Source organism: Pimephales promelas, chromosome 17 (assembly GCF_988280905.1).
Source record: "Pimephales promelas chromosome 17, fPimPro1.hap1.1, whole genome shotgun sequence".
Lineage (NCBI taxonomy): Eukaryota > Metazoa > Chordata > Actinopteri > Cypriniformes > Leuciscidae > Pimephales > Pimephales promelas.
Genome location: NC_142785.1, coordinates 22,267,101 through 22,294,236, shown reverse-complemented (window position 1 = coordinate 22,294,236; position 27,136 = coordinate 22,267,101). Strand labels below are relative to the sequence as shown.

Sequence of the window (27,136 nt, the reverse complement as noted above, 5' to 3'; positions counted from 1 at the left end):
AACGATATAAATACTGTTCGTTTTCTCCTACAAACAGCTCGTTTCGTGTCTTAGGCCATCAATGTGTTTAATTTGGAGTTCTCTGTGCATGCTCTTTGAGGTGGTGACCATAGACCTGCATTATGTGACTGTTAAACACAAACAGTTTGACCTAAAAATATCAAAATTTAAACTACTGCGGAAACAAAGACACCTACATCTTGGATGCCCTTGAGGTAAGCTAAAACACATCAAAAATGAATTTCAAAGTGAACTATCCCTTTAAATTCCATATCTAATACCAAGATCATACTTTGATACTTTTGCGGCTTATTAAAAAAGCTTGATGCTGGTCAGCGGTGCTATTCACTGCCATTATATGAGTGATTCTAAAATTGGAAATGAATTTAGCTAAATTTACCAAAAACTCCACTTGTTAGCATAAATGATAAGAGCACATGGCACAAATGAAACCATCAATAAAATAATTTTAAACAACCCACTGTGTGATCAGTGATAAATTCTGTTTTCCTTTTGATATTGTGGTAACAATTTTGGCCGTTTCCAAAATAACTCTTGGTGTAAGAGTTTACACTTTAATAATTAAATACATAACCATTTTGAAAAAGCAAAAAATAATGACTTCGGACGAGTGTGAGCGGGACATTCCTTAAAAGTAGGCTACTTTTTTTGTAGTCTATCAAAGAAGACGGCATTTGAACACCACAACAGGTGAGTAATTTATGACTTAATTATAATTTAAAACTTCCTATTCGTTTACAATTTCGAAACAATGACATATGAAAGTGTTATTATAACCCTGGGAATTCTGTGATCTTCACAAAAAGCAAACCTAGAAGAGAAAACATTAAACATTTAAAACCAGTTTGAACATCTGAAATCGCATAGCCTACTTCAATCGCTACTGTATGCGAAAAACAGTAGGCTATGAGACAAAAGTAGTATGTCCAATTTTACAGTACTTTTTAGCAGTTGTGGAATAATTACCTAATCAAAATAAGTACCTAATCAAAAGGGAGCATGAGATTTCAGTCGAAGCCTCTGTGTATATATAAAATATTACTGCCATATTTATTTGTAGTTGCAATAATTTCCAGCAGGTGTCAGCATGGAGGGATAAATTTAATGCTGAAGCAATTATGAAAACTTTTTAAACTTTAAAACACTGGTAAAGTTCACAGATAGGTCAATAGAATTTGTAACTTTAACAATATGTTAAACTCTCACTCTCAGTCAGTTTAAGAGAGATAAAGAGCTGTTCCTGTTCAATGATTCTTTGAATACAAGTACCTCATAGAATGTAAGCAGGATGCAAAAACTCCTTGGGGACTATTCCGATAGCACCGTCTATCTCCCCGACCCACCACCCATGGATGTTGTATTCCTAGTTTAGAAAGACAGAAAAACAGAAAATTTTGTGAGGATTTGGCCAATGATCAGAAATAGGACACCAAAGTAAAATAAGTGTCACAAGTTCACTTAAGTGTCCTAGCAGAGTAATCTCAGGTGTAGTTCATCATATTAGAGAGTAGTTATTGTTAAAAGTAGTTTAAATACCAAACATAATACATTCAGCAAGCAAGGAGTGCAAAAAAGTGCTGGTGTAAAATCAGTACGTAAAAGCATGTCAAACCAAGGCACTAGAGAATTTAAGTAAATATATAAACAGCCTTTATTTAGTCATTGCTTAGGCAATTAAAATCAGTTTACAATTTATATATATATATATATATATATATATATTTACTTGAATTCTCGAGTGTCTTGGTTTGATACATTTTTATGAATAAAACCTTCATATATTGTCCAAATATGTTTTGATATGTTATCCGTATTCAGTCTTCTCACAGAAAAATCTGCTGAACGAAGAGGTGTTTACTCAATTGCATGTCTCAGCGGGGCCTTTGAACTGCATGTAAATAGATAATACAACAAAATTACATGCACCTGCATACAGCCATTCAAATGCAAATATAAATGTTAATTTAAATCTTAAAACACCAATTTAGACATTTCTATGGTAATTTAAAAAATATGGTGATTCTGTTGTTAAGTTAAGGGACTAGTGATTGGAGAAACAAGGATTTAACATTGGCGCTTGGATGCACAAATGCTTATATTTGAGTTCTGGAACTGCAGGGTATGCCATTTTATGCCTTGAGCGAAGCAGAAGAAATCCTTCTTGTTTTCCCAGCGTAACATTCTCGAAATTCTCTCCTCTCCAAAATCAAATACCTATAAGAGCTATTCCAGCCCAAAGCTCTTCAGAGTAAGAGTGGAGAGAGCCCCAGATCTGGCCTTTAATGAATGAAGACAGACTCAGGTGGACAGGGGGTTATAAATGAGGAGATTAAAGAACACAGAGATAGACTGATAGTGAAAGACTGAAGGGTTTTAAGAGCTTTAGTATTCTAGAAGCACACACTGTACATTTAGACATGATGAGCATGTCATCCATCCACTGCCTGCTGAGGAGAGTAGGAACTAATTACCTTCCTCTCTTTAAGCACACCCACAGTGCTCAGAGCCTAATGTAGTCCTCAGCCCATGCAGATGAGGCGCTTTAATGATGCTATACGGAATCAAATCCATCTGGACGGTGAGCTGAATGCCGTTGTGGTAACGGTAACGGTACATCTGAGAACTTGAGCTCTTTGTTTGAGATGGGGATTGTTGGAGGTGTAGATTGATGCTCTTATACAACAGCTCAGGTAAACAAGAAGCTAATACTGAGTAACTTACATTTTAGGGCCTAATATTGCAAAACACAGAGAGTTTTGCATTTTAATGTGCAGCTTTTCCATTGTTTTTCGAAGCAAACATGCACTAGACTAGATGGACATGTTTGATTGTTCCGTTCAAGTAAACAGATCAACTTTTAAAAACGTCGTCGCTGGACCTTGATTTTTTTTTTTTTGTACCACTGTCCTGCGTTTAACATTTTTCAACGCACAAGCCCAAAACCCTCAGGTCATTCAGACTGAGCATGCAACAGCGTTGTTTGAATGAATCAATGAATCATTTTTGGTCAATCACACTGTGGAGAGCTGATGATGCTCCATCTCTCCAAACTGTGTCCATATTGTTATTTAGATTATGAATGTTGTAATTACTAGGGAATAGGGAAAATAGTTTTAGAGGGTAATTTTGGATGCATCAGGTAGCCCGTTTTTTTTTTTTCCCTAAATCTGAGGTGTTTTGAACACATCAGTTGAGGAAATGATTCAATGAATCCCTCATAAAGTAACTCATAATTTCATTACAGAATGAATCAGAGTTTTAGAACAATTCGATTGAGTTAATGATTCAATAACTCATTTATATGGATCATTCATTAATAAATTGAATCTGATCGATTTTAGAAGACAGCGTAGATTAATCTTTTGCTGCTTTTGATATCCCACAATACTGTGCGCTCCATTCCGTGACAAAGAAAGATGGCATCTGAAAGTTGCAGTTGGCGGTCAGTTTGTGTACAAATGTATCTTTTTGACCAATGTTTTCCACTCTTGATGTAATTTCTAGCAAGAAATTACTATTGTAAAAATGTAATTGCATGTCGCCACCTACTGTTGCAATGATGTAACCTACATAAAGAGTCAATGAAAAATCCCCACCAGTAATGCACACACAGACAAGCGTTAAAACAGTGAAAAGTCCCAGTCCAGTTAAACTGTATTTCCAACGCATTCTCATCCCAAGGTGTCATATACTGACACTTTTGCCATAGCGTATACATCCAACGCACATGGCACCCTTTAGGGTCAATATAACTCGCTTCGGTTAACTCGCAGACCACTAGGAGGCGCCTTCTGGCCCACATATATTTCTGCATCTCATATTGACGCTAAAGGGTGCCATGTGCGTTGGATGTATACGCATTGGCAAAAGCGTCAGTATATGACGCTTTGGGATGCGAACGGGCTGGTATATCAGCAATTTTAGAATGGCATTCAAAGTCAAGAACCAGAATAAAACAGTTGTAAAATACTCCTCGAAATCACAGGTGCCCATGGCTAATGAAGCCATTTGGAACACGCTGCATCCAACACGCCTCCTCTGCCCCGCCTTTCTCCCCAACATGGTGTAACTGTGGGTTCAAACGGAGTACACACGCAGTACAAGAAAGAGAGTCAATACATTCCAGTGCAGTCCGTCCCATTTCGATGACTCGTGTCCTTTTCATTCCTGCCTCATTTTTCCTTCCTCCCAGTATTAGCAATCTGCTTTTCGGCGATGCATCTGTCAGCTAGAGGCATTTGGGAGACATCCAATCTGCGCCTGGCCGTATAGGGGTTGTTATAGACTAGAGATTTACCCGAAAGAACTGCATGGGACTGGGATAATGGGTGGCTTTTCGGGAAGCTGCTCTGTAACAGGACAGGGTCAGGTGCGTCTCGGTTTGGTCTAGGTCTGGTGGGCAGCTGTTGTGAAAGTGAAGTGTGTCGTTGCGATGGCGCTGACCTCCACATGACCTTCTCTGGAGGAAGGCGGAGTTGGCACAGGGAGCTATCAAGAGTGTGTGTTGCCATGACAACACCTGCAGTGTGCCACTGATATCATTTATTTTTCACTCAGGGGGGCGGCTGGCAATGGTATTCAGATGGGCCCATTGCTCTCCAGCGGCCAGGGGACAGATTGACAGCTAATGATGCCTTAAAAAGCAGCGGCTTAACCTGAACAATATCATGACAGGCTCAAAAGTGGCTCCTGTCCATATTAACGGCAGAATACCGAGCTCCCTTTTTTTTCCCTCTCCATTCTATAAATTTCCCCTCCAAGGCGACACGCTTTGCATGCACGCCTCCTTCCTCGATCGTGTTCTAATCATTTCCCTTATTTGCAAACTCTCCCTCGGTGCCCACACGCATTCATTTTTTCTGTTACGAGTAGAAACGCACACACACTGTGGAGGCAGGAGACATGGCAATAAGAATGAGACATGAGGCCTCTGCCCCTGGCCACCAGCTGACTGAGGTAGGCCTTGGGAGTGATGGAGCGCAGGAAGTCTCTCATTGCCCCGCCGCTGAACCCGGCGCTCGGGTGCAACAACCCCCCTCCTCCACTTTTCCTCTCCTGCTTCTCTTTCCTTAACTCGCATCGTAAAACATCGGCTCCACGCGCTCAGTGCTGCACAGGGACTCACTCATCCAGCCATCTTAAAAGACAAACACCAATACGTCACGTTGTTTGCTAGTCCTAAACAGCAGACACGGCAGGTGGCGAACAGGTATTGATCTACCTCTCGAAGCAAAGACAGCCGTCGTTCAATTGATCTCAATCAGTGCATTTCATTTGCATGTCATTTTCATCTCAGCCAGCCATTAAGAAAATGTAGTATTAATATTTGCTTGGCGTAGTCAAATAAACCGCAGAGGAAACACCACAGGCCTTATTTAATCCCGAATCCTGGGCGTTCGAAGGTGCGACATCAAGTAAAAATGTGGAAGACCCAATAATCTGCCGTTGTAAAAGTACACTTGGGGATTACTGATGGCACTTAAACTTAATAGGCATTTAAAGTGGATTGTGTATGCTGCTGAGAGCCTGTAATGATGGCTGTTTATGTGGCCTCCCATTTATAATAATTATGCAGAGTGTGAGGGGGGGGCGGCTGCCGTGCAGTTCTGGACTATTGGCTTAGGCTGAATAATGACCTACTGTAGTTGACCGGGAGATGACCGTTGCCTTCTGCATGACCCCAGAACCCCAGACTCACCCCCTGATGCCTCTGCTGGTAAATAGAAAGCTCAATATGTCTATACAGCACCTCTGCGCCTATCTTGCCACAAAGAAAGCAGGCCTTTAGATGAGTCTGTGAGAATGAGTTAAAAAGGAGTGTCTATTTCCACTGGATTTTCCTTTTCTTTTATGGCACCTATTTCTTTTCTTTAGGCATTTTGTAGGAGACTGACCCCATGGGCGGGAGGCCAACTGGAGCCGTCATCTGTCTGAAGTTTATTAGGATGTGTCTCACAAGGGATAACAGTCACAATCCCCCCGTTTTGTCTATGAGAACTACATTCATATGCAAATTCACATTTATGTCTAACTGTAAAAACCTGCACAACAGAACATGAGAGAAAGACACATAAAACATCCATACCTATCAGATTAAATAGTAGTCTAAAAGCTGTTGAACTGCTTAAAAGCAGAAACGCATAAAATGCAAATATAAATATAATATATATATATATATATATATATATATATATATATATATATATATATATATATATATATATGAGCTAGAAACGATATATCCGGCCAGGTTTTCTACACAAATCATGGGCCACCTAGCTTGAAAAACCTTAAACATTTCAGCCAGAAGGTGGCAGTAGTGTCTACAGCCATACTGATGGAGCATCTGGTTGTTAACAGTGGGCTGGCCCTTGTCTAGACTGGCATCCAAGATTCCAGGTTTACAGCCCCTAATGGTGAGAGTGTAAAGCACATTCTGTAGAAAGGCCAGGGCTAAATGAAAGAAAGGGATACCAGTGGGCTTGCATGTTAAAAGGAGTCCTGGAGAAGTCTGCCTCCATTTTTAGTGCAATAAATCTCATTCCAGGATTTTAAGGGGATTCCACTGGGAATACTGGCATGTGTTGGGTCTGACCTTTGGGAGTCATGTACTTTGAATTTAGGGGCATAAATTAAGAGTTAGGAATGCAAAAGGACGGCATGGTTGAAGGTTTGGAAAAAGTCGCCATTGGCCCCTTCAACTATATGTACGGAAAAAAAACTGAACACAGCAAACCAACAAGAGCGCAAAGAGTGAGAGTTACAACAACAAGACAAATTAAAGTATATGTGTTACACGGTAGCGATTAGAGCAGGAAGAAAAACACCACCAAATATCCTGCTGTCCTGCTGCCGTGATTCTTCAGCCTTGAGGTGCTGAGCGAAGCTGGCAAATGGATGTTGGCGTTCTCCACTATTTCATGTTCAAGTGTTCTGACTGAGGAGACATGCGGCATGAGAAAGGAGACAATTGTGGCAGGGGGAGGCTGATCTGAAGGAAACGGGGAGCTATTAGTATCGGTGTTGCATGCGAAATTAACTCTGGATTAATCACCAGAAGATTAAAACTGAACATTGGGTTTAGATGAATTACAAGGCAATTCAGTGGAGAACTTAAAGGTGTACTTCACCAAAAAGGAGATCAAACCTGTAGCTATTTTTCTTTTGTGAAACACTAAAGAAGACAATAATATCTTGAAAACATTATCTTCATGTACACCCGGATGCATGAATATGCAAATTGGTCCCCGCCTCTACTCAATCACACCAGCTCGGACTACCTGATCCATTTGGTCAACTAGTAAACGCTACACAATGGCAAGTTGAAATATGGATTTAATGCAGCGAGCCATATGTTTTGAAACAGAAACTGATTCAGAAGAAGAAGAGCGAATCATACAGGGTCGTCTACAAGTCGATGACTCAGAATGGTAATGTGTTTTATGTATCGCTGACTACCACGCCGGACACATACCGTTAATTGATATGATTAGCCTTTAGCTTGACTAGGCTATGTTATCAAACAGTTAATAATGTTTTGCTTATGTTACACAAATCATGTTCCCATTCGCCAGCTCAAAGTCTGACAGCTGCCTTCTTAAAGTCAGCATTCTTAGAAACGAATTGAACAACTAAGTCAGTGGAAAAAAGCCCCACCTCACACATTCAAGGGATTGGTTACATTTTTGTGATTGTAAGAAATGGGTATGTTTTTGAGACTGTTGGTAAATGGCAATTTTAAAGAGAAAATACTCAGCAATGGTGTTGACTGACTGAATTTGCACATGAGTTCAGCCCATTCTCATCCCAAGGCATCATATACGGACGCTTTTGCCAATGCATATACATCCAACGCACATGGCACCCCTTAGCGTCAATATGAGACAGATATATATGGGCCAGAAGGCGCCTCCTAGTGGTTTAACCCTAACCCTACCTCACACCTAACCCTACCCATAACCGAAGCCTGTTATATTGACGCTAAAGGGTGCCATGTGCGAATACGTTGAGTTGTCATATTAAAAACACCACATAGACATATAAATAACATTAAAAACTATTTTCACCACAGAGGGTCTTTAATGTTTCCACCAGAGCATAAACAAAATACTCCACTAATAAGCCATTAACTATTTTGTGCAAGTGTTATTCAAAATGCTTCCACATATTATAGATACGTGTAGTGATTTGTGTAGATGAGCCGAATAGCTGTTTATTCACTGTAAGTGGTGGATCAATAAAGACTGATGAGAGGAGAGAGCTTTTTTTAATCTGTATGCTCTGCTTACACCAGTGCTGTGACAGCGCTGTCGACCTCTTTGATTTGTGACTTCACAACGGTCAATCATAGCACTGCCTCAAAAACCTGTTGGTTAGAGGAATTGATTTAGCACTTTCCACGTCTTTATCACCTTGTAATTACGCTTGGTGTTGACACAAATATACTTGGCCTCCCCTCCACACCTCTGTGCAGCAGAATTTATGCACTCGGGTTTTATGACCACTGCTTTATGAGTGGGACCTCTAGAGTTAGGCTTGAGTCCTAGCCAACTGCCTATATTTCATTCAGTAAGGTCAACGTTCCAGGGAACACCCGTAAAAACAAGAGCAAGGAGCCCCACATTGTTTGAAACGATTCTGAGGACGCATCTGAAGAGGTCTAAGAGATTTGAGCGATACAAGTGCAGCCGTTTCGAAAATATTGCCATCAATAAAAGCTATTTCAATTACATGTCAGTCACAGAGGGATTAAAAGTAAGAGCTGTTAAATGTACTTGTCTGAATTTACAGATTGATGACAAAATCAGAGACATGCTCCAGCTATCTGAGATGGTTAGACTCATTGTTTATACAAATTAGAAATATGACATGAGATAAAAAAATAAATGACCCGTGTACATCCTTACCATGTTTTGATAGCCAACCGTTATATATATTCTCACTATTTTCTGAACAACAGAATCAAAGCTGTTTTAGCTGTCCAGTTATTTCATCCTGATTATACGGTTCATTAGCTGTCATATCTTTACATTTCATGTTAATTAAATATCAAGTGTGTCAAAGATGATGGTAGAATTCTTTCTTTAACTTAAAGGAATAGCTCACCTAAGAATAAAAATGCTGTCATTCTAAACCTATATGACTTTCTTTTTTTCCTATGTAAAACAAAATAAAGTATTTTTAACTGTTAACTCTTTTTGTCTATGTAATGACAGTTCAAAACAACATGGGATCCAATTGAGTTTCATTGTATGGCCTGACAAAAACTGAACACATTTTTAAGTATCTTTTTTGTGTGTTTTGGAACAATGACAGAGTTTCGTTTTAGGTGAACTATGCCTTTAAGACATTGAGCTCAGTTAATGGCAAAATTAAAACATATTGATTCTTTCAGTGGTGTATCTTTAAGAAACAGCTACACTATGCCTTCCTGCTAATACCCCATTTGTAAAACACAAAAATATATAGATTAAAGCGAATGTATCAAATAAAGTGGTTTGCTCGGCCGATCACTCAATTTACCAAGACTCAACTACAGCGATGAATCAACAGCCTATTATTGAGAATGTGCCTGTGGGGCGACAGTATTACAGTGCTCTATAGACCACAGATGTACAGTTTTCTGTTATGTCAATATGACATGCTATAAAACAGGCTCAATTTCTCTGCAAATCTCTCGGATATCTGTAATCTTTAGAAGTACTACAGCTTTGCTATAAAGCTGATATGCTATTCATCTTTTTCTAAATTGTGTGATTTATACAGAAAAAAATCTGGATAAATAAAAATCTGAAGAAACAGAAAACCACAAATCATGATGCATTATATTTTGTATATGGTCTTGTTTGTAAAATGCTACAATAAGAATTTACTGACTAAGTGAAGACCATCCCAGCTTTGTCATTTAGAATAGAGTAAATGAATAGCTGCTAAGAGAAAGTCAGTGTGTATTGACCGATATGACTCATCTTATGGCCAGCTGCGTATTATTCATCATTAGTGAGGAGATGGATAGAGCGAGAAAAGGAAAAGAAAATCAAAAAACATGCAGTATGCTTCAACCAACAAATCAGCGAAGGACGCAACCAACAGCGCTGAACTAAAAGTCTGACCTTGTGTGTATGTGTGTGTGTGTGTGTGAGAGAGACAAACACAGACCTTGCTGAGGATGTAGATGATATCTCCTCTCTGGAAGGCCAACTCATCGGGTCTGTCCGCTTCACAGTCCCACAATCCTTGGTAATAATTTGCATAATCTGAAGACCCTTTATTTGAAAACACAGAGATTCATAAAACATCGAATCTTTTTTTGTCAATTTACAGCATCCCTCCACCACTGCGTACACAAAGTACTCACCAGCTTTTTCAATGAGCTCTTCAGCGTTGTCGGAAATTTCATCATCTGAAAAATACAGCCAAAGGTTAAACAAATATAAAACATGTCCCATTGCTGAGGTTAAAATGTAATACATATTTTGTCACCATTCTATTCACTCTAAGAAAAATAGGCATAATACCCGTCCACCATTGTACATAAAAAGTGCATATTAGTACCCGAAAGGGATACCAAAAGTATATATTTTAGTACCTAAATGGTACATAGACTCTTTTTAAAGGGCACTGTCCCAATGACAGCTTTTTTTAAAAAGTCTAAGAGCCTAGCAGCTAATACAGCTAATCTCATCTGTCAATTAATGCTATATATATATTCCTCACAGATTTAAATTCTGGATCAACTTTGTGTACCTCTGAACTCTTTCCAAAGTAAATTAAACAATATATGTGGTGCTGGCAGTACAGTCAACTGCCATTTGATTTATAGGGGAGGTGCCAGGCCGGGTTAGATGGCTAGTGTGTTTCAGGCAGACAGGCATTGATTCTGGGCGTGGCACCTCTAGGTCTATGAGGTGACAGTGATAGCCCAGCTTTCTGTCTCCCACATCCATCCTCGTGCTGTCAGCCTGCCGATAAAACCACCGTCCAGCAACCCTATACTTCCCACAGCACGAGCTTGCCCTGAGCTTCCAGGAACAGCATGAGGAAAAAACATGCAAAGCTATAGTAGCCTTTTACCAAATGCTTGTGTGCATTTGGAAAATTGCGTATAAAATATGTTTTTCAATCTGTTGTATAAGCCTTTATTTAAAAAGCTAGAGATTTTTGTCAAAGTGTAAATTGAGGTGTGTGTTCTGGAACCCCAAAATTTCCAGTAAAAATAAAATTCTCAGATTAATTTCCAGGATAGTGTTGAAGCATTAATGACGGTATATATATATATATATATATATATATATATATATATATATATATATATAGGGGTGTAACGATACCCTCATGTCACGATTCGAGACATATCACAATGCTGAACTCATGATATGATATTATTGCGATACTCCAAGACATATGGTAGAAGGTTAACAAAAAATGGACTGTTGATTAAAATGCTAAATTAAAAGATATTACATTGTGGGTGTAACCCAATGCACAGAACATTGGTGACACCTGACATAGTTTTAAAGCTAGAATTGTTTTGTTTTTTTGATGATCATGCTTGCACTCTGTCACTGACTAGATATGTTTAAAATAATGTATTGTGGGCCATATTTTACATATTTAACATTAGACATTTGGCGTTATCAGGATTGTCACTATCCACAATACATATAGCTGCATTTTTGAATTGCGATATATTGTGATACGATGCCTAATAGCCTGTATATAGTTCAATTAACGGTTCAACACTCCTAGAAATGTATCTAAAATTTGTATATATACTTATACATCAAGGCTGCATTTATTTTAAAATACAGTAAAATAAAAAACAGTAATATTGTACAGTATCATTACAATTACTGTTTTCTATTTTAATATATTTTATTTAAAATATTTTTTATTTCTGTGATTTTTCAGCAGCCATTACTTAGTATTTAGTGTCACATGATCCTTCAGAAATCATTCAAAAATGCTGATTTAGTGCTCAAGAAAAAATTCTTATTATTATCAATGCTAAAAACAGTTGTGAATGTATATATCCTTGCTGAATAAATACATTTCTTTAAAAATCTAAATCACACTGAACCCAACCTTTTGAACGGTATGATACACACGATTAGCCTACATTATTTCTTTGATGAGATTAGTTAATATTTGAGTACAGTTAATTCAGCACTTTTTAGACAATGTCATAATAGGACCGCTCAGCACTTTTCCAAACTGAAAATTTGAGAGGCACAAGAAGATGAGAGAGATGAATGAAGGACAGAAAAGTGAGAGAAGTGGTCACTCGATCCGCCATCTGTGGCCAGCTCAGCTGCCCAGCACACATGGCAAAGTAAGGTGAAAATGACAGCACTCCAGAGTGATCTATTTCTCCTCAGAGGTCTCATTAGGTCCTCTGAGGATCCTGCTATCACTTTGGGTGACCAGACCTTGATGTATATGCGCTTATTGATGGTGTTCAACATCGTAGAGTTGATGATTACAGCCTCAGTTGCTTTGCTCCACTAAAAGCCCATCAAACACTGATATCAGTATTTTAAGCTAGTGATCAAGATCATCATTTGCACATACAGGTTTATCCTTCAGAATAATTCAATAACCTTTTTTTTGTTTGTTTGTTTAAAGGGCCAATTCATCTTTTTTTTCTATACCTGGAAGCTCTTCGTAAATGTCCTCTTCGTCCTCTTCTTCATCTTCCTGAGTTCTTGATTGGTCCTTCCATTCCTCGCGGCTGCTTTGAGGGGTATGTCCCAGACTCTGGGTTGTGGCCGGTACAGATGCTGGCCCAGGACGTGGTGGTGGTGGTGTGGTAGCTCGTTCAATGTCATCATATGTCTCTTCCTCTTCTTCCACCTCCTCTTCCTCATCATCATCAAAGGGGATGAAGTTAGAGCTCAGATCTTAGAGAGAAGTCATAAAAGCAATCATTAACATCTAAATAAGGAAAACGGCAGCAGACAAATCACCAATCTACATACAGTGGGGGCCCAACAGTCTGTGACCACTAGTAGAAATGCTTTTATTTAATGCTTATCTATTACAAAATACATAGATTGTTTTAATTTGAGTGTAAAAGTTGAACTTTACAAGAAAAAAAAAAGGTTTTAAGATTTACTTAGTCTTGTGTTTTTTTCTTGGTCACAATTTTGCTTTGATGACAGTGGCACTTGAGCTGCATTTATTCTACAAGTTATATATAAGAATATTAAACATCACAAATTTGCCTTTTCAAGTGAGTGTTATACAAATTAGTTAGTTAAACTCCAAAATCATTAAACTTTAGTTTGTTTCCAGGTTTAAATTAAAATTTGAATGATTTTCAGCACTTTTGGACCCCACTAAAGCTTTGGAGAATTTCTAAAAATAAAATTAAAAATCTAAAAATAAAATAGAAATTTAGAGTAACTCCAAATAAATCTTTTTTTTAAAAAAGCCAGATTTGACATTTATTACAGTTTTAATACTGAATGATGTTTGTGCCATTTGGCTGTCTCCACATGTGCGAAGGGGGATGGGGAGGGAGAAAACTATCTCAGGAGTGTCTATTACTTCCCGCAAATCAGAGGGCCGCATTGAGCCCATTTTAGAGTGGCGAGGGTGCCTCAGATCTGTCTCAGATGGAGTGAGGGCCTGATTGCAGGTGACTGAGCTCTGTAACACAGGCTATCGTATCCTCACTGCCTGGATGGCAAGCAGGACCAGATCGATGCCCCTAAAGGATGACCGGGCAAATCCCAATCAATTTCCTGTAAAGAGCGCTGCGCTACGGGGAAGAGGAGGCAGCCTGAGGCACGTTGGAATCAGAAGCTCAGTGACGTGGGGCATGAGGAGGTCTAGAGCCTATCTTATTGGCTGAGCCAGAAGGAAAGTTATTGGGATGCCTCTTTTTATAAATCTGCCCTTTTCACATCAAGACGATCACCGTTGTGCTTGGCTCAAGTCAGAAGCATTCAGCATAATATAAAATATGGTATGTATTACAATAAAAATGTATTTCATATCTCACATACCCTTAAGAACGAAATTGATCTGGTCCACCCATTCCCTTGCCTCTCGAGGACTGCTGGCAGTGAACTGCGGAGAGAAACTATCATTGTTGATTTGAAGACTATGCACATTCTTCATTGTAATGACAGCAAGATGACTGAACACAGCTACAGTAATGAGCAATGTGACTGCATTTGTGTGTGTTGGACCTGGTAAGAACGTCTTCCAGGAGCACTCATCTCGAAGCATGAATTCTTCTTGGAGTCCTTGCGTAAGCTGGGGACCAACTCTGCACTGTAGCCATTGATATAAAAGGAGCCTTTCTGCACCTTGTCTGAAGTTAGAAGACAAAATCCCAAGTTTCTCAATATCTCTGTCTTTGATATTTATGAAAAGGCTTGTATACCTCTTTCAGCAGGACAGGACCCACCTTTCTCACTCCCGAAGTAATAAAATATGGTGTTGTTCAGAACGCACCATCGCTTTTGCCATTCCATGCTGAAGAAACTGTGATCTGAAAAAAAAAAAAAAGAAAAAGATTAGAAATGCTAATGGACCTTATGTAACGTATGATGCACGTGTTTTTCTAAGATTCCTACCACGTCTTTTCTTCTCCAGGTAGCCTTGCTTTAGAATGTTACTCAGGTCCTGTGCAGCCACCATAGGGATCTCTTCAAAAACTGTCAATCAGAAATCAAGGGAAATAATGTTGTGAAATTATGTTGTAATGTGACACACAACTAAGTAGTAAGAACATTTTTGAGTAAAGGCCCGTTCACTGCAGGAGTGATAACTATAAAGATAACTATAATGATAATATTTGCATCCACAACAGAGGACGATATTGTTCTATTTATTCTAAGCACGTGTTGCAGTTTTGTCGACTCTTTAAATGCTCGAGCTCTTTAAAGGAGGATGGATTCTTATTGGTTGTTAACGTTTTTAATCATTCATCAGCTGCAAAAAATAGTTCTAATGCTATCGTTTCTCTGTGCCGTTATCATTATCTTGTGATGTAAACTCAAGGACATTAATAAAATAATTAATTACTATAAAAAAAAGAGACAAACCCCAGACAAATATTTGTGTTTGGTTATATATTTATATCACACACACACACACACACACACACACTCACCTAAAGGATTATTAGGAACACCATACTAATACTGTGTTTGACCCCTTTCAGAACTCCTCTACATGGCATTGATTCATCAAGGTGCTGAAAGCATTCTTTAGAAATGTTGGTCCATATTGATAGGAGATATTAATCTTGCAGTTGATGGAGATTTGTGGGATGCACATCCAGGGCACGAAGGTCCCGTTCCACCACATCCCAAAGATGCTCTATTGGGTTGAAATCTGGTGACTGTGGGGTCCATTTTAGTACAGTGAACTCATTGGCATGTTCAAGAAACCAATTTGAAATGATTCGAGCTTTGTGGCATGGTGCATTATGTAGCTGGAAGTAGCCATCAGGGTGGCTAAAGGGATGGACATGGTCAGAAACAATGCTCATCAACAATGCGCCGTGGCATTTAAATGATGCCCAATTGGGAATAAGGGGCCTAAAGTGTGCCATGAAAACGTTACACCACCACCACCAGCCTGCACAGCGGTAACAAGGCATGATGAGTCCATGTTCTCATCCTGTTTAAGCCAAATTCTGACTCTACCATCTGAATGTCTCAACAGAAATCGAGACTCATCAGAGCAGGCAACATTTTTCCAGTCTTCAACTGTCCAATTTTGGTGAGCAAATTTGTAGCCTCTTTTTCCTATTTGTAGTGGAGATGAGTGGTACCCGGTGGGGTCTTCTGCTGTTGTAGCCCATCCGCCTCAAGGTTGTACGTGTAGTGGCTCCACAAATGCTTTGCTGCATACCACAGTTGTAATGAGTGGTTATTTCAGTGAAAGTTGCTCTTCTATCAGCTTGAATCAGTCGGCCCATTCTCCTCTGACCTCTAGCATCAACAAGGCATTTTCTCCAACAGGACTGCCGCATACTGGATGTTTTTCCCTTTTCACACCATACTTTGTAAACCCTAGCATTGGTTGTGCATAAAAATCTCAGTAACTGAGCAGATTGTGAAATACTCAGACCGGCCCGTCTGGCACCAACAACCATGCTACGCTCAAAATTGCTTAAATCACCTTTCTTTCCCATTCTGACATTCAGTTTGCTGTTTGTCTTGACCAGGACCACACCCCGAAATGCATTGAAGCAACTGCAATGAGATTGGTTGAATAGATAATCGCATTAATGAAAAAATTGAACAGGTGTTCCTAATAATCCTTTAGGTGAGTTTATATAATATAGATATATTATATACAGTACTAGTCAGCATTATTTCCCCCCCTTGGTAAATATGATCAAAGATGGCTGTAAAAAAAAAAAATCTGCATTGTTTACCTTTTTGAAATTTTTATTAAAAAAATTGTTAAAAATCGAATCTTTCATTTTTATGCCAAAAACCTGTTAAAAGTGGGCAAATAATGGGCTCCATGCAAGGCGGTATTTCCGGTGAAGGTGTAATGCTTGATAACTTCCGCCAATCGTAGAGTCCAATGCAATACCGAGAATTTATATTGAATTTTATACTCCATGGTTATACTAAAGAAACGTTAGTCACAAAAACAGATAAAACAGACATCCCTCGTTGTGTTTATGCTTCTTTTTAAAATTATATTAAATAAACATAACTATATATAAAATTACATCTAAACGTATGTACGTTTTGTTTCAAAGACGGGAGGACAGTAAATTTTGAATAATCCCGTTTTCCTCCGCTTAAATCTCCACAACCGGAAATGGACGAGCATCCTTGCGTCAAATGCGGAACTTATGCGTGCATATAGCCCATTGTTCCCAATGTGTTTTTGGAGAAAAATCTTTATTTTATAATGTGATTTCCCCCCATTTATTTCATAATGTGATTTTATTTTTACAGCCATCTTTGATCATATTTACCAAGGGGGCAAATAATCCTGACCAGCACTGTATATATGAAGAGTTCAGATGCAAAAGCCTCTAAGTGCCATTTGAAATTTTCTTCTAGAATGATCATTTTTATCAAGCTTGTATATTTAAGTTCAGTGATTTCACTTAAATGGCAATGATAATTACCTATTAATTGTTATTTAAGTGAAATTACTGAACTTAAATATACAAGTTTGATAAAAATCATCATTAAAGAAGAAAATTTCAAATGGCATTTAGAGGCTTTTGCATCTGAACTCTTCATATGCACCCTTTAGCCTTTGCACCCCTAAATTTACATTTAACATTATCTAAATGTACAACCGATTAATTAGGCATGGAGGAGAAGGGGAAAAGTCATAAAAAAGTGTCCCAGCACTGCTAATATGATGACAACTGTAACTTACAACTGAACTTAAATCTGGACCCACACATCTATTTTTAGCATGTTTTCTAGGCCATATGAGAGTGGCAGCACAGGCGAACAATTTACGAGACACAAATCCTCACCATCGCGATCCAGCTTTCAGCTTCAAACCTCAAGGGAGCGTAGGCGACAGGTGGGCCTCTGGGCACGCTACCAGACTTATTTAAAACCCATTTAGACATGAGCAGATGCTTCCTTGCCTGCACGCTGATGTTGAAGTAATCTCTGTGGTATCTCTTCTCTTTGAGCTAAGGCTGCCATTCGATGCATAAAACAGGCAATGTTATGTAGTCAACTGTGCAGGGCTGTCTAGGACTTGTCATTGGAAAAAATGTTAGAAGAACAACGATGAGTGCAACTGGGATGTGAGTGGTGGATATAACAGCTGGGAGAATCTAATGCCCCTATAAATAAGACTCAGCTCATCAAACCCACCCAGTCTGTGTGACATCACCACTGAGCTCTGTAGCCTGCCATGTTATGTGTCCAGTTTATCAGACAGATGACCATCTCAGAGAGGAGCCCTTTGACCCTCACTCACATTCACCAACACACACGAACCTTCTCTGCACACACGGTCACATCTATGTCGTCATAAATACAACTGAACTACACACTGTTTGTCAAGGGTATGTTGATATATCATCGAAAAAAAAAACGAGACCTCAGTCCAGCCACTTCTCTGTTAATTTTTCTCCTTGTGCGCTTTCGTCCTGACACCTTTTACTCCCCTCATCCATCCACATCCCCCTCTGTTCATTTATCTAAAAGGTCAAGCCCCGGTAATAGTTCAGAAGAAACAGAATAAACAGAAGAAATGTGAGAATGGCGTACAATTAACAGTCTCTCTAATCTTCACACACCTACTGACAACCTTCTTCCTCAGGCCTTGCTGTCTGACCCCATGGTGCGGTCAGAGACTTAAGCAACGGTAAAATGAATGACTGAACACAAATCCGCCATTCTTCACAACCTACGACCTGCCTTTCTGTGGAAACTAAACAGTGGGCGTGTGTCTGGGCAGTCACTATATTCGTGATTCTTCCACAGGGTAGCAGTGTAACCAAACATTTCACCTTCAGAAAAAAAAAATGGCATGTTTTTCCTTTCTGAACTGTCTCCAAGGAAACCCAAGATTCTGATTGGACAAACAGATTCAACTTCAGTCATTTCTTTCAAACCAATCAGAGCTTGATATTTTTAAAGCCACAGAGGACAAAAAGCTGCCAAAAATGCAGGAAAAAATCAAGAGGGCGAACCATATTCTATTTCTGCCTGTTTCTTGCATTTGGTCTATTTCCTTTGATTCTACATGTTTTTTTTTTTATAAACCTACACATCATAAACACAATCATTTACCTCTGTAGAACTGTTAAAGCATCATAAAATATGCACGTGGAACCGGTCTTGAGGATTTTCATTTCGGCTATAAATTGCATTTTTAATTATTCAGAGCAGTGAGGTTTCTTAACTCTCACCCCTGCATTCCCCCTCCTTAATTAGCATAAGGCCAATCATTCCCATTTAAATGTGCTGTGGATGTTTATGAATATTTCAAGAGTGTTACATCACCATCGTTCTCAGAGGCTTTGTGCCTTTTCCAACTTCATTCATTTTGTTTTCTCATGTTGTTCGGTGCCAACATCAATTTTTATAAAGTATTCAGTGATTTTTTTTAAAAAACGGAGCATCAAATTGTATAAAAAAATAAAAAAAATAAATCAGAGTACTTATATATTTAGTTTTCGTTAAGCAGACGTCCAATTCCGAGCTCAATTTTTGTCAGTAACTCATCACAAGAGCCACACAAAAACGAAGAGATGTGAGGAGAGGAGAAAGGGAGCGAAGCAAAGCTAATGACTTTCCTCTAGGCGCTCTCGGCGGCTGCTAGACGCTTTGTGGTGATGCATGACGCGGCCTCTGCAATGTGGCAGGCCGAGATTGGTGGAGTGAGGCATTGAGCGTGCCACGCAGAGGGACGTTCATCAGTGCCATGGCAGCAGGAGAGCGGGTACTGATGCCACGAGAAGAGCTCGGCGGGATACCGGAGAACCAAGAGCCTCCCTCCACCTCCTTCTAAACATGGAGGTATAGGCACAGCTCCAGGTCACACTACTGCCATCACTCTACAGCACACTGCCTGCCATCACCAATGTGCGGCAGTGTTTACTCCTCACGGACTCGTTCTGCAGAGAGCCCTTCTGTAGAAATGACAGCCAGAGCAGCAGGTCTCAAATGAGTGGCAAACAAACAACCTCATATAGTATTTCATTAATTACCATTCATCATAAGCTCATTTCAGGTATTCATATCAGATAATAAAGCTAGGCTCTGAGCACATTTAACATCACCAACACGCAGAATATTGCGCTCACAGGTGATGTTATGAGCACAGCAGGTGATCCTGCTATAAAAATCTGATTGATTTTGTAATGATCGGAGGAATTGAATGTAAAAAAAAACAAAGATAGGTCACAGTCAGTAGTGACAGATGCAAAGGTTTGTCAAAAAATGAAATGTAGTTTTAAAGTTGGTTTTCATTCTCTTTATAATGCCTGACTAGGGTCACATATAAGGATGTAACGATACCCTCATGTCACGATTCAATATAATTATATCACGACACTGATCTCACAGTACGATATTATTGCAATACACCAAGACATGTTATTAGGTTAACCAAAAATGCACTGTTGATTACATTAAGGGTGGAAATGAAAAGGCTTGGTAACACCAGAATAAAAATAGTCATGATTCTGAAACTGAATTATTTTAGATGAATATGCTTGCACTGTCACTGACTAGATATATTTAAAATAATGTAACTTTTACTGGTAACATTAGGCATTTTATCAGGACCCACAAATATTCCCCCATTGCATTATATGTAGTAGTTTAATGTAGTACTGACACTAAAACTCTGTAAACTTTATTTTTTTCTCTTTTGGGTGAACTACATACATAAAAAATATATTGTGACACGATATATATTGTTGTTACACCCCTAGTCAGATAACAAAAATATTCATTGTATTAAAAATGGTATCTTTTACAAGATATGGTGGTGTGCATGTTTTTTCTCTTCTCTGTTTACAACATTTGCAATGATCAAAATGCGCATAAGTGATCAAATTATTAAATATCTTGGGAAGATTGAATGACTACATTGCCGATTTACCTTGACATTTCCGAATGCGACCATCGACACAATACAATGATTTACTGTAGATTCAGTGGACACAAAAGTCAAGACCACTAACATATTTACACTATTGATTAAATGAGTACATGAAGGAATACTAACCAATCATGTGATCACATTTTCAAACTGAAGCAATAGTGCACTGCTAAATATACTGCACCAAATTCTACTCTGGCCGGCACAGATAAGCCGATAATGATTATGAATATTAAAACTCTATACTGTTTTGTCAAACTAAATAAAAAATAAAAAATTTTATTGGACACTACAACCGAATTCAGTCAGCAAAACTTTAATGTACAGTATGAAAATGGAATTTTGATATTTGCTAAAGATGACTTGACAGTTTTTATTCAATTATTAGCATTTTAATGATTAAGTGATTGTAAGATGACGGCAAAGGAAAAATGTAAAATATTGAAAATGAGCATGCACTATTTAATATCTATAACATACACACAATATTGGTAAATGAAAATAAAATCTAATATCAACCAATTACTATAATGCAACAAAAAGACATGCCTACAAATACAGTGTATAAACAGTGCACGAAATCTGCATCATATCGCTGACCTATCCATGTCTTCTCAGTATTGTTCTGTTAGCATGGGACGCACGAGCCTGAGGCTGACCTCGGTGTGAACCTCAGAGATGAGGTGAAACAGAAGGCACGAGGGTCCCTGGGGGGCCGAGGAGAGAGGCAGGGGAGGAATGCTGATCAGGGAGAGATGGAGAGACGGGAATTGCTGCGCTCTCCTGTACAGCACTTGATTAGAAAAAAGGAGAACTCTGAGCATCCTTAACCCCCCATACCGCACACCAATACGCAAACTGCACACAGAGAACAGCAAATTGACACATTTTTCCTCATTAAAGGCAAAGGCAGTGGCCTCTGTGCGATGCCTGCAAATAGCAAACATTAAGAGGGTGAGAAAAAATGAAGGAAAGGCATTAGGGAGGGAGGGGGGTTGAAAAACAGAGAGAGAGATCCTAGGTGAATGGCTAACTTGAACATCACCTCTCTAAATTGTCCTTAACAAGAACTGATTCGATTTGAATGAAAAGGATCTGTTATTCACAACATGATACCTGAAATCATGCAGGCCCTGAACAGTTTTGCAGTATTACTTATTATTTACAAGATTCCAGGATGGACCTTTAGCCGGCCTCTGTTTAACGGCACAATTGCGGGCTTCACACATGATGTGGGAAACCATTTAACATGCTTTAGTGCCACAACATTGTTCCTTTACTGACGAGCCGCACCGTACAAGAGGAGAATTTATAGCCTGGCAATGAGCAGGGAAAGCAAAGGGGGTCCTCCGTTCAGAGACCAGAGCTCTATAAATTTTACCCCCATATATTATGACATCCATTCAAAAGTTTAACTGCAAATACTATAATCCTGAGATGGCAGAGAGGTGGACCGGGGTGCGACAGCCAGAGGAGATATGACTCGAAAGCAGTGTCATCATCACACACGGCCGCAAAGAAAAATGAGTTCGGCGAGATGTGGAAATATACTTAAACTAGTGGAGCTGAGGCATGAGAATGCTTGGAATTCGGTGCTTTTGGTTATAGCCAATTCACAAAGAAAAATGAACTAAACATGAATGTACGATAAAAATGAGTGTGTGTTTATTTCAACAAGAATTATGAGCAGGATCCTGTCTAAAAATAAATGCTACAAAAAAAGAAGAAAAAAAGGAAACCCTAAAAGGATATTAATTTATTTTACATAAGAAACTAAAATGGATTTACAGATTTATCTCAAATCTTTCTAATGAAGAAAAAAACTTTTTCTAAAATAAACTGCTTATACAGGGTGTATAATTCAGGCAAGTATAATTATTTTTAAATATAACATTGCACTGCCATTCAGTATAATTTTGGCAAGACACTCTAATTTTGGCAAATGTTGTGAATGCGTGGAGAAATTGAGACGTTCCTAAAAGAGAAGAAAAAGGGGGAAGACAGGGAGTGTTGTATTTCAGGATGAATTGTAAAAGCATCAGTTCAACCAATTAGAAATTAACTTTAGTGCTGAATCATATAGCCTATTTACACCATACTCCTGAGGTCCAAATCTGTAAAAATATAAAGTATTTACAGCAGGGCTGAAAAAATTAGGTAAGTATAATTTCTTCTTCCCAATTGCATTGCATAATGTTAATGGATGCGAAATAACAGTACTGGTATCAAATAATGCAGTGGGTAATTTATTTGATAGGCTGGCAACACACCATCACACACAAAGGTGTTCATCTACAGGTTTTAAAATACAGCCTAAATATAATTATGATTGGTCATACGGGTCAGAAATTTCAACGGGATTCACAAAGGCAGCACAGAATTTACACACACTGCCCGTTTTGTTAAAATTGCTCTCCTGTGTTTTTTATGCATTTCTTCTACATTCGTTTCATATTTAATATGCTGTTTTGAATAAAAAAAATGAAATCGTAGGCATATTTGTTTAGCCGAACAATAACATACAATTTTCACGGTTTCTTGTAGGATACTCGACGCTAATGATGAAAATGATAAGGGTATTTTATACTTCATTCATGGTCTCCAAGTTAATATCGATTTTTGGATCCAAGGTAAATGAGTTCAATAACATACTTCGTAGGTAAATATAAAATAGCATAACATCAAATGTCTGTAAATGAATAGGCCACATTCAGTAGTTTGTACATCGAACAGATTTGATGCAAGAACGATGAAATATGCCAGCAGACACGTGTCGACTGTCTGCAGACGGCAAATCATGATTCATGATATCGTGCATCGATCACATGAGGAATGCAGCACGGTCGTAAAGTTTGACGTGTTTGTTAACGCTCACATACATGTGTGTCACACAGGTATTTATGACCGTCTGATAAACTCCAGAAAGCTCCTATTGTGGGTCTGTTTTATTTAACTGAGAATGAGTGAGTGAAAAATAATTAAATTTCGCATTTCAGAGGGGGGAAAATGTGAAATTCGACAGTATTAAGTTATAGCCCAAAAGTGTAATTTCGTTTAGCCTATATAAGTCGTGTAAATATCATAGACTGTAAAAAAATATCATCAGAATTGCGTTAGTTTTAGGAAGTGGTAAAGACTAAAAAGCCACCAGAGGGCGCGTGTTGAGGGAAAGTGAATGAAAGTGAATGGTGTTTTCTGAAGAGCCGACACACTCGAGAATGATTTGTTAAAGTAAATCAATAAAAGATACCAAACGTATAAAACAATCTAACAGAACATGACAACGAAGAAAAATAATTAAACGACATCCTAATAAAAAATAACAGTATTGTTAATTGTCTCTGTTTCCCTCAAATGTTTGTTTAGCCTATGTGTTTAGGCCTAAAAAGATTGAACTAAACCCCCAAGTTTTAACTACTGGATGTGTTGGTTTCTCGTAAGCCTACAACTTAAAGGTGCCATTCACATTTAAAAAAATGATATTTAATTGTTTATTTATTAATTTATTCCACAATAAAAAGTTAGCCAATTTTATTAATTTAAAATGATACTATTTCCAAATTATCAGAGGACTTCACAAAAATACTATTTTACTTTGTAATTATTTTCAAAATGATTTGAATATATAATGCGTAATTATTTTTATTGTTTATTGTATAGAAAATTTCATCTGTATAATGCATTTTTATTTTCTTATTTAGATTTTAAAAATCCGTTTATAATTCGTTTCGTTGGGTAGCCCCATGTAACCTATATCAGAAAAAAATGTGATAACCAAAACGAAACATTTTCATTCGAAATGCTTTCTAAATAACTTTTTTTTTTTTTTAGTTTTTCGCACGTTGCCTTTGTGGAGTAGCACGCGCATGCAGGCGCTCAGCGCGTGTCCCCTCCGTAAATAAATAGAAAGTTCAAAGGCTTAACTGTTTAAATGATAGAACTACAAGAGCCAAGGTTACACGTCTGTAATCTTAATCCAGCCATATATGAGCAATATCCTCTTTATAAAAATAAAACGTGTGCTTTATTTTAAATAATTTATTATATGTACACAACAAAAATCTGGAAACAATTTTCCATCTTAAGCTACTCTATAAAATTTAGGAGAGCAGGATAATTTAACTTGAAGTGTTTGTATTGGCTGGAAATGCTTACAGACTGCAGCCAGGAATTGTCGTTACAAAAAAGATCACTTTACAGAAAATCCTCATCTTGTGATTACATCAAGAGGTTTTTTTTTCTGTTGTATGGGAATCTGTCATACCATGGCCCTGCCAGTCATGTGAAGATGATTTGGTTCAGTGGTAACCGATGGCTGTGTTTTATCACACACACATTGCAGTGATGTTCATTACCAGGCCAGCCTAAACCTCCCAAACTTAAATATAACCTCTCACTCGTGGAGATCCTTACTCAAATTCAGAACCGTGTGGGGAAAAGGCTCTTTTATGATTATTACATGTTTCAACACTCAATAGAAAACATATGGTAAATTAGGCAATTAGCATAATATTTTCAATTTTTTGACAGATAAATGATACCTACAGGCTGACAAATCAGAGGGTAGAAAGACATTTAATGGAAAAACAGTTCTTCTGGTCAGTTTAAAGATGTGAAAACATTCCAAATGCTGCAGTAGAACAGAACCTCAGAGAGCCAGGCGTGTCAAATGGATTATGTCGGTAAATATAAAGATGAAGAAAAAAAAGTTCTTAATCAGCGAATGTTCATTTCTAGCATTAAAAAACGCTAACCTCGTAAAACACAAATATTCAAAATATTAAAAATGCAACATGCCAAGAGCAAATCTGCATTAAGATGAAACCAAAAAAGACACACAGAAGACATTTGAACAGCAAACACACCTACACACGCTTTCATTTGTTTCCCAATGAAAGCATCAGGCCACCTGGGCCTTGCATCGAAACTTCATCAATCTCCAGAAATGGAATCCAGTGGAGAGAAAAATCAAATTCTCATTTGCAAGATGGGTAAGAGGAGAGAGAGAGAGAGTGAGTGAGAGAGAGAGAGGGGTACCTGGGAAGGCTAACCTCTAGCTGAACCCACAGCATTGAATCGTTTTGCCATTTGTCTGCGATACTGACAGGCTGCAAAGAAGATTAGACACTCAAGGTTGTGACTTCCTCTTCTGCTTATTTCATACCTTGCAAATCATGAAAGACTTCCTCTCTTCACCTACGCTAACTTTTACTAGACCTGGACATATTATATTGAGCACAGAAGCAATATTTTCCTAACTAATAAAAGAAAAAGCGTGATGAATATGGTGATGTATGCTCTGTTGACTCATCATTGCACAATGAATAGGACGACTGACAATGATATGACATTAACAGTTGAAAATCTCTTCCAAATGATCAGTTTACAGAGCAGGAGCTTGTTTGGGTGAAACAGTGCAAATTACAAATGAGCGAGAGACAGAGCGAGAGCAAATATGGGCTTTTTCAGCAGCATCGTAGCCTTCGGAGAGTGAAGTGAACTTTTGAACCCGTTCGGCAGAAGCAGCGAAGCACTGAGGATGCTCTGGTCTAATATGTGTCTATTTCAATTAATTAATGCAAAGGGAAACAGAGGGTGGGAAAAACGACAGCAGAGGAAAGATGGTGTCATCTTTGCCGAAGTCGTTTAACGTGCCCTATGAAGCCTGCCAATGCCTCATACTTTACGCTTTCTATAACCGGATTGGAATATTAATTGTGATTAGAGGAAAATTAATGGATGATTACTAGGATGGAAACGAGGCTATTGGGGGGGGGGGGGGGGAATGGTTTTGAAAAAAGTTTTTAATAATCCTGTCCCAGCTATTGGGAAACTTGATTTGAACTGTGCTGTGGCTATGGCAACTGAGGTCAATAATGTAGACTCAGTTGCCCTAGACAGAGTTCAGACAGGTCATGAAATGACCAGAACAAGACCAAGGGGTCAAAAGTTTACTGTAGGGAGGAAGAAACACTCCAAGTGTCAGAGTTAAGAGGCAACGTGGATAAGGACCAGCTGACAACGACTCAAACACTGAGGTCATGTAAGGTGCTTATGACTCCACCTTTATGTGGCCACATGCCATTGCATAAGGGAAAATATAACAGGACCGGGCTGAAATTCCTGACAGTAACCGTGATGATGAGGAAGATGATTTGCATGTTAGGCTGGTCACTTTGGTTCGAGAGGGATCGCTTAATTGCCAGGCTAAAATGTATTTTTCATTGACGCAAGCTCTTTTTGGACTCTCCAGAGATTCATTACAGCAATCAATTCCCTAACCAACACAACCATTAATTAAGAGGCTTTAAGATCTTGAAAAAAAAAATCAAATTTACATCTTGATGATCTAATTTGCGATAAAGAAACAACTCAACTCTGACTCCTCTGCCTCTCTCTGATTGGCTTCTCCAGCTTTGCCTGTAGAGCCGTGGTGGGGTAAGATAACAGGAACGAGAGGGGCTTTTGTTTCTGGACATAAATCAAGTCAGTGCACACAAAGAGCCCAGAGCATGTGCAGCCTTTGATAGGACATGCATTGATA

General features: G+C 38.5%; 1 protein-coding gene across 1 annotated transcript in view; it reads right to left on the bottom strand.

Annotated features, from left to right (window-relative positions):
* Positions 1-706: 706 nt before the first annotated feature.
* Positions 707-27,136, bottom strand: part of skap1 (src kinase associated phosphoprotein 1) — a 40,534-nt gene continuing 14,104 nt past the window's right edge. The window contains exons 5-13 of the mRNA XM_089122181.1: positions 14,607-14,687; positions 14,438-14,521; positions 14,217-14,341; positions 14,031-14,094; positions 12,672-12,920; positions 10,379-10,423; positions 10,180-10,286; positions 1,291-1,384; positions 707-832 (exon numbers count right to left, since the gene is read on the bottom strand). Coding sequence (XP_088978307.1) covers positions 1,292-1,384; positions 10,180-10,286; positions 10,379-10,423; positions 12,672-12,920; positions 14,031-14,094; positions 14,217-14,341; positions 14,438-14,521; positions 14,607-14,687 — 848 coding nt within the window. The 3' untranslated portion in view covers positions 707-832; position 1,291. The remainder of the gene's footprint in view (positions 833-1,290; positions 1,385-10,179; positions 10,287-10,378; positions 10,424-12,671; positions 12,921-14,030; positions 14,095-14,216; positions 14,342-14,437; positions 14,522-14,606; positions 14,688-27,136) is intronic.